This window comes from Entelurus aequoreus, linkage group LG11 (genome assembly GCF_033978785.1).
Source record: "Entelurus aequoreus isolate RoL-2023_Sb linkage group LG11, RoL_Eaeq_v1.1, whole genome shotgun sequence".
Classification (NCBI taxonomy): Eukaryota; Metazoa; Chordata; class Actinopteri; order Syngnathiformes; family Syngnathidae; genus Entelurus; species Entelurus aequoreus.
The window spans coordinates 37,842,125-37,851,153 of NC_084741.1; the positions used below are offsets into that span (position 1 = coordinate 37,842,125).

Below are 9,029 nucleotides of genomic sequence, written 5' to 3' on the forward strand. Positions count from 1 at the left end.
TGTGCCCTCAAACTGTAGAACTCCTCAAAAAGATGGAAGACGGGGTACTCAAATCTCAATGTAGTCAATGGTATTTTAAAACACACAATGCACTAGGACCGCAGTATGGGCCCTAGTCTCCGGTTTGTACTTCCATCCATTCATCCATCCATCCATCTTTTTCCTTTTTCTTATCCGAGGTCAGGTTGTGGGGGCTGCAGCAGGGAAGCCCAGACTTCCCTCTCCCCAGTCACTTCGTCCAGCTCCTCCCGGGGGATCCAGAGGCATTCCAAGGCCAGCCGGGAGAGATAGTCTTCCCAACGTGTCCTGGGTATTCCCCGTGGCCTTCTACCGGTTGGACGTGCCCGAAACACCTCCTAAGGGAGGCGTTCGGGTGGCATCCTGACCAGATGCCCGAACCACCTCATCTGGCTCCTCTCGATGTGGAGGTGCAGCGGCTTTACTTTGAGCTCCTCCCGGATGACAGAGCTTCTCACCATATCTCTAAGGGAGAGCCCCGCCACCCGGCGGAGGAAGCTCATTTTGGCCGTTTGTACCCGTGATCTTGTCCTTTCGGTCATAACCCAAAGCTCATGGCCATAGGTGAGGATGGGAACGTAGATCGACCGGTAAATTGAGACCTTTGCCTTCCAGCTCAGCTCCTTCTTCACCACAACGGATCGATACAGCTTCCGCATTACTGAAAACGCCACACCGATCCGCCTGTCGATCTCACGATCCACTCTTCCCTCACTCGTGAACAAGACTCTGAGGTACTTGAACTCCTCCTCTGGGGAAAGATCTCCTCTCCAACCCGTAGATGGCACTCCACCGTTTTCTGGGCGAGAAACATGTACTCTGACTTGGAGGTGCTGATCCCTATCCCAGTCGCTTCACACTTGGCTGCGAACCGATCCAAATCTTGGCCAGATGAAGCCATCAGGACCACATCATCTGCAAAAAGCAGAGACTTAATCCTGCAGCCACCAAACCAGATACCCTCAAAGCCCTGACTGCGCCTAGAAATTATGTTCATAACTTTTATGAACAGAATCAGTGACAAAGGGCAGCCTTGGCAGAGTCCAAACCTCACTGGAAACGGGTCCGACTTACTGCAGGCAATGCGGACCAAGCTCTGACACTGATCATACAGGGAGCGGACCGCCACAATCAGACAGTCCATTACCCCATACTCTCAGCACTCCCCACAAGACTTCCCGGTACACGGTCGAATGTCTTCTCCAAGTCCACGAAGCACATGTAGACTGGTAGGGCAAACTCCCATGCACCCTCAAAGACCCTGCCGAGAGTATAGAGCTGGTCCACATTTCCACGACCAGGACGAAAACTACACTGTTCCTCCTGAATCCGAGGTTCGACTATCCGGCGTAGCCTCCTCTCCAGTACACCTGAATAGACCTTACCGGGAAGGCTGAGGAGTGTTATCCCACGATAGTTAGAACACACCCTTTGGTTCCCCTTCTTAAAGAGAGGAACCACCATCCCGGTCTGCCAATCCAGAGGTACCACCCCCGATGTCCAAACAATGTTGCAGAGTCTTGTCAACCAAGACAGCACCACAGCATCCAGAGCCTTAAGGAACTCCGGGCGGCTCTCATCCACCCCCGGGGCCTTGCCACAGAGGAGCTTTTTAACTATCTCGGTAACCTCAGCCCCAGATATAGGAGAGCCCACCACAGATTCCCCAGGCACTGCTTCCTCATAGGAAGACGTGTTGGTAGGATTGAGGAGGTCTTCGAAGTATTCCCTCCACCGATCCACAACATCCGCAGTCGAGGTCAGCAGAACACCATCCCCACCATACACGGTGTTGACATTGCGCTGCTTCCCCTTCCCGAGGCGGCAGATGGCGGTCCTGAATCGCTTCGAAGCCGTCTCGAAGTCGTTTTCCATGGCTTCCCCGAACTCCTCCCATTTCCGAGTTTTTGCCTCCGCGACCGCTGAAGCCGCACACCGCTTGGCCTGTCGGTACCTGTCTGCTGTCTCCGGAGTCCTGTGAGCCAAAATAACCCGATAGGACTCTTTCTTCAGCTCGACGGCATCCCTACGGGTTCTAGGATTACCGCCACGACAGGCACCAACCACTTTGCGGCCACAGCTCCAATCGGCCGCCTTGACAACAGAGGTACAGAACATCGTCCACTCGGACTCAATGTCCAGCGTCTCCCTCGTGACATGTTCAAAGTTCTTCCGGAGGCGGGAATTGAAACTCTCTCTGACAGGAGACTCTGCTAGGCGTTCCAGCAGACCCTCACAATGCGTTTGGGCCTGCCAGGTCTGTCCGGCATCCTCCCCCACCATCGCAGCCAACTCACCACCAGGTGGTGATCGGTAGAAAGCTCCGCCCCTCTCTTCACCCGAGTGTCCAAAACATGAGACCGCAAATCCGATGACACAACTACAAAGTCGATCATGGAACTGCGGCCTAGGGTGTCCTGGTGCCAAGTGCACATATGGACACCCTTATGTTTGAACATGGTGTTTGTTATGGACAATCTGTGACGAGCACTAAAGTCCAATAACAAAACACCACTCGGGTTCAGATCCGGGCGGCCATCTTTCCCAATCACGCCTCTCCAGGTTTCACTGTCGCTGCCAACATGAGCGTTGAAGTCCCCCATTAGAACGAGGGAATCACCCGGGGTAGCACTCTCCAGTACTCCCGCGAGTGAATCCAAAAAGGGTGGGTACTCTGAGCTGCCGTTTAGCGCGTAAGCGCAAACAACAGTCAGAACCCGTCCCCCCACCCGAAGGTGGAGGGAAGCTACCCTCTTGTCCACTGGGTTGAACTCCAACGTGCAGGCTTTGAACCGGGGGGAAACAAGAATTGCCACCCCAGCCCGTCGCTTCGAACAGCTGGCAACGCCAGAGTGGAAGAGAGTCCATCCCCTCTCAAGAGAACTGGTTCCAGAGCCCTTGCTGAGCGTCTAAGTGAGTCAGACTATATCGAGCCGGAACTTCTCCACCTCGCGCACTAGTTCAGGCTCACCCCCCCCCCCCCCAGCGAGGTTACGTAGCCGGGGATCGGACCACCAAGTGCCCTGCCTTCGGCTGCCGCCCAGCTCACATTGCCCCCGACCTCTATGGCCTCAGCTATGGGTGGTGAGCCCATTGGAGGGGGGACCCACGTTGCCTCTACGGGCTGTGAAAACGTTGGAGCAGACGGTAGCCGAGAGAGTGAGACCGGCGTGACTTTGACGCTGTAAATGTGGAACTTAAAGCCAAGCTATTGACATAAATGGACTGCTTAGCCTGGCAGGTAGACCAAACGCACAACTGTCCATTGATTGAGTCACATTTTATATCGATCATGATACACACAGCACACCAGGCTTGTTATTACAACTACAGTACCTACACTGTCGAGCTAGCTGTGTACACAAAACAAAACAATACTTTTCAGTTACTGTAATATGATTGTTAATGTTTTTCAATCAGTACAGATTGTTGCTCATTGGCAATGTTGTGCATTACAAACTCAAACGCGCTTTGTGTTGTCGTAGAAGCTAGCTTATCTCTTTCCATAGTTAGCTTTTACAGCTAATACCGAACCACGCCGATGTGTTACTACGCTAGAAAAACAGTTCCCCAGTGTTCGCTCTTACAATAACAGTGTTGCTACAGCTTGGTTATTATACAGGTTACGGAACGTAAATGAAGTATTGTTGACGGTTTTTGAATGAATTTTTAAAGTGATTTAGAGATAGAATTGATCGCTCATTAATTGCATTGTTAGCCACCGAGAAAGAGATGATTTTTACATGTTAGAATGCAAAAAAACGCCATAAACTTTCGTCTTATTGTTTCTCATAATGATTGTGAATGATAGGCAAAATTCCAAAAAAAGTGCAGTTCCCCTTTTAGTCATGAAAGAAGTCGGACTAATTACAAATAGGGCAAACTTTGTCATGAAGCCTTTTTCTTGTCTGTGGAACATGAAGTTTTACTAACACTTCTGAGTGTCATTGAAAACCATGAAAGATAACACTTGGAATCTGAAAAAGTAGAATCAATTCAGGCATTGCTTGTCATGTGAATATGTGTCATCATGGTGATTTGTGTGTATGCACACGCAACAGCGTCTTCTTCCGGCTGGATGTAACGCTGTCAATTAACTTTTGTTTCACTTATTATAACCACCTTGGTGTTATTTGTGATGTTAAGAGTTCTGTTTAGTACAAATGTTTGCGAAACAGTGACGCGTCAGCATAAGCTTAGAGAGTTTGTGTTTTTGTGTGTGTACTTGCGAGTGGGAATGTCAAAGCTAATGGTCAAAAACATCCATCAATTCAATAACAGAGGCCATGTATTTTCTATTACATATGCACATAGTTCAATGAGGGACTCTTGCTCCAGCTGAAATCATCCTTATCTCAAAGGATGTTTCCAGGTGTCTCCAACCGAAGCGATCAGAATAAATTTGATAACTCTCTGGAAGTCTCTTTTTATAATTTTACTATGCGTGTTGGACACAGCATCCAAACTTCAAGTGCAATATAATGTTTCACCTCCTTGGAGTGCTGGACTTACTGTGGACTCAGAAGCGAGTAGGAGCAGAATCCGTCCAAACCTGGATTTGACAGGGAATGCCCACATTTAAGTGTTGCGCATTTTGGATGAAGGCGCACAGTGACCGACTTGAATCAAGGGCGAGAATGCTGTTTGGCCGGAATCTGTGCAACTGCGCAGCTTTTTTCACTCATGCACATGGGAGAATATGGCTCTATGTCAACCGCGAAGTAGCAAGGGTTCATTGTATACATATATTTTCATCACATTTTATTATTCTATTTTATAAATTACATGATTACTCTTTGCTATTGCCAGTGTCCTGTATACAGCATATGATGTTGCTCCTATTGGAACATTAATTTCCCAGGGGATTTATAAAGTTCTATCTAATCTAATTATTCTACTCACGGTTTCCAGGATCGTAGGCACTGTATTTAGCACTGAAACCTTTGTCGGTATATGACTCATCAGAGTGGAAGGTCACCTCTAGGACATTAGTGGTGCTGGTCACAGCCAAGGAGGACAGCTCGCCACAATATCTGGTGCAAAAAACAACAATGTTGTGTTTTGAGTGACAGCATCAAACAGTAATTGAACAACATGTTTAGTATTGCATGTTTTGTGTATTGTTAACTAAATCACTAAATAGAAAATCCAAAATAGGAGTAACTGTCACTTTGCAAAGAAGTAGCCAATTAGCAAAGGGAAAAAGCCATCAAATAGTGCATTAACCTGAATACAAGAGGCAGAAAAGGCAGAAAAAAATTAGTTTTTTTATGTTTGAGGTCTATAGATTTATACAAACGAAAAAAAAACAAGTGGCAGTTCAAGCTTTTCTTCTTGTCACTCACACATAAACACATATGGTGTGGAGAGATGCAGCCACTACAGAGACCCATTTTCATTCCATTTGATAGAGCAGGTGTATCTAATGATGAAATGTGTTGATCTATTTGCATATTCAATGGAAGCTAAAATCTGCAAGTAAAACACACAATGACACAAAAACCCTTTCAATCTTACTTGTTGTCCATAATCTGTACATAATCTTTGTGACATCGACGGATGTCCACTCCTGGCTCTTTCATGCGGAACATGTTGAACCTCAAGCGCACCTTTTTCCCAGCTGAGACCTGCCGTACAAAGGCAGATTGGGTTATTACAGGCGTATTTGCCAACAACCCTACCTACAAGGCATGTAGCTGTAATGCTTGTAAACGGACGCATACAAGCTGGTGCTCGGCTCCTACCGCAGCAGCCTGACAGATGAAGATAGAGCAGGTACTGAACAGCTTGGCTTTTATAATGCTGCCTCAGCGTTTCGCTCATGGCTGGCTGATGGAGGAGGAGGAGGCCGATTCACATAAAGGAGGGGGAGGCATTGTTTCAAACCTTAATGGTCCACTTGCAGTCCACAGCTGGAGGATAGAAGCTGGGATGGAGAGGGGAGGTGAAGACTCCCGTGCTTGCAGAGAGCTCACCGCCACAGTGCGTCACTGAAAACAATGTGTCACATGATTTATGTCACATACACACCAAACTTTGGTAAGATGGACATGAAAATGCGCTTATTTACCCTCAGATTTGGGGATGGCTTTGTACACTGCCCGGAAGCCGGGTCGCTGGACCTCACTGTCAGTAATCAGGTTGATTAGCATGATGTTACCAGAAGACACCACCTCCAGAGGGTTGGCGGGAGGCCTATGACCACACTTCCTGTGAAAAGCAATGAAGACAATGTGTCAAAAATATGGAAGTAACATTTAAGTACTTGGGGATTGTTATTGATGACAGCTTGTCTTTTAAATTTCATGTAGAAAAAGATTAAATTGGTATTTTTTATTTTTTTTTACAAGTCTTGTTTTTCCCTACAAGTTAGAAAACACTTGATTCTGACCACTTGAATGCCTTTTCTAGATTATGGAGACATGGTTTTTATGAATGCTCCGACACTTATTTTAAAAAACTGGATATTTTATATCTCTGTGCCTTATGTTTTGTTACTCGTTGTGGAGACCTTGTCCATGATTGCACTTTGTATGCAAAGACAAACTGATCATCTTTATCAGTATGCAGATTTTCTCGATGGATGGTTTTTATTTATAAATCACTTCTTGGTCTGGTTCCCCCTTATTTATGTTATTTTATGTGTAGAGACTCCTGTCACTACAGTTTGCAGTCACAGGACATTCTTGGCGTGTTGATCCCTTGAGCCAAAACAAGTCTTTGTAAAAAGAAGCCTTAAAAATTGCTGCTCCATGGTCATGGAATTAATTACGAAAGGATCTGAGGCTACCTAAACTCAACACTTTGGGGGAATTTAAGGCAATTTTAAAAGATTGAGAATATGTTTCTATTGGGCACTGTACTTGTTTTTAAATTGTGTTGTTGTTTTTACCTAATGTGTGTTTTATGTTTATGTTGTAAGTCATTTGTGCTTTTAACTATAGTGTGTGACTGCTACGGTTTGTTAAAGTTAAAAGTTAAAGTTAAAGTACCAATGATTGTCACACACACACACACTAGGTGTGGTAAAATGTTGTCCTCTGCATTTGACCCATCCCGTTGTTCACCCCCTGGGAGGTGAGGGGAGCAGTGGGCAGCAGCGGTGGCCGCGCCCGGCAATCATTTTTGGTGATTTAACCCCCAATTCCAACCCTTGATGCTGAGTGCTGTATTGATTAAACCTGTTTTTGCTGCCCTCTTGGCCAGGTCACTCTTGTAAAAGATTTTAATCTCAGTTTTTAAAAAAAAACATTGTAGCATAACAATTTGCAAATGCGCATCTTAATCTGTGTGTTATCAAATCTCTGTGTCAGTGTTGTAATTTGTGTCCATGTTAAGATTTGTGTGTGTGTGTGTATACGCGTGCATGTGTGTGTAAAAACAATCTCTGAATCTCTAAAACGTCATGTTCAATGAACAATTGTCACTACTTTAGAGCAAAATAAAAATGCATTGTTTTAAATTGTTGTGTATTGAATATATTATTTTACCCACAATAACCTGATCAATCCCACGTGTCTTTAAATGCAGTGACTGTGATTAGTACAATATCACACATTCCAGTTATACACTGCTGAAAATGCATCCCAGAGTAATTCAGCTGTATTAAAAAAAATAATAATAATTTTAAAGAGAGTAAAGGTTTTACAAATCAGAAATTGTGTGGGTTTTTTCAGGAAAGATTTGAAATTTTTTTGTCATTTTTCATCTATACCCGAACTAATGTGGTCTATGTGGCGAACAAAGGGTTAAATGTGCCTTCAAATCATAAACGTTATCATAAATAATCTTTATATTACAATTGTACTCATTTTGGTTACATTGTTGTGTTTTGTTAATTTGCACAAATTATTCGATGATCATGACATTTCAAGTAAAAAGTATTCGTCTTGTGTGGACTATCAGTATCGGTATATTAGTTCTAGGTGGTGAGTATAGGCAAATGAGGTGACATAACAGACAAATGTTTTTACACGTACAGATTGCTGCATGCACGCACAGATCTGCCACGGCAGAAGTGTAACAAAAGTCACGTGCAAAAAACAGCCAATCGAGGGCTCCTCCTTCACAAAGAGTAAAACGTGGACGCACGGATTGTTTTACGCACACAGATCTAACCACAGACACACAAATCGCAACACAGACGCCCAGATTGTATTTTACACACACAAATCTAAACACAGACACAAAATAGAACACATGACTGGGTCACAATGCTCGGTTTATGTCAATGTTCAAAATATTTGGTTAAGTTTGCCATGATTAGGAGAAGCTTTATGTAATTTGTTTGTTGTACACTGAGCTGTTTCTATGTACAGCTAAAGGTGTGCTGAGAAACAAGTTGAGGGCCTCGCGTTTAGGCTTTAAGTCGTTTCACTCGCGACATCAATATAACAAACAAGATTGAAATGATTTAATTTGAAAATAAATCAATAAATACGCGGGGCGAGATGGCGGGAGATAAATAAGGAGAGATGAGATTGCTTTGGAGGAGATTCAAAGTCAAGCAAAGCGCAGTATTATCAAAAGTTCCAATACTGACGAGGAGTGTATGTGTGTGTGAAATAATGTCTTTAAAGACTATTATGTCCTGGCTCTCATAAAGCTGCATGTCACCTTGGATACACCTGATCACTCAATACCATGTGAAAACGGTGTGCATTACACGTTATATGTATTTGTTCAGAGAGGGAGAAGGCCTGCAGTTACAGCTAGTGTCGCATTCAATGGCCTCGTCCTGTTGGCAATCACATCGTTCCCTACGGACAAAGCGCAATTACACCCAGCTGTGTGGCAGGATTAAAGTTGGCATCCTTCATAGATTTGAGAGCAATGGTCTTTATAGACCGATTCAATCTCACTAAGTTGCGAATGTTAACAATAAATGCAGCGCTAAAGGCTCCAGGGCCAAAAAGGAAAAAAAAAGCTGCTCTCAGAAATCCAGTGAAAGGATTCAAGTGGAACTTATTTTCCACCCACATCAAAACAACTTATATCCCTAAATCCCAGTG

General features: G+C 44.7%; 1 protein-coding gene across 2 annotated transcripts in view; it reads right to left on the minus strand.

Annotated features, from left to right (window-relative positions):
- st14 (ST14 transmembrane serine protease matriptase) overlaps nt 1–9,029 on the minus strand; it is an 85,135-nt gene that overhangs the window by 19,880 nt on the left and 56,226 nt on the right. For both annotated transcript variants that reach the window (XM_062063176.1, XM_062063175.1), the window contains 4 exons: nt 6,089–6,228; nt 5,905–6,008; nt 5,536–5,645; nt 4,921–5,051 (listed from right to left, as the gene is read on the minus strand). In XM_062063176.1, coding sequence (XP_061919160.1) covers nt 4,921–5,051; nt 5,536–5,645; nt 5,905–6,008; nt 6,089–6,228 — 485 coding nt within the window. The remainder of the gene's footprint in view (nt 1–4,920; nt 5,052–5,535; nt 5,646–5,904; nt 6,009–6,088; nt 6,229–9,029) is intronic.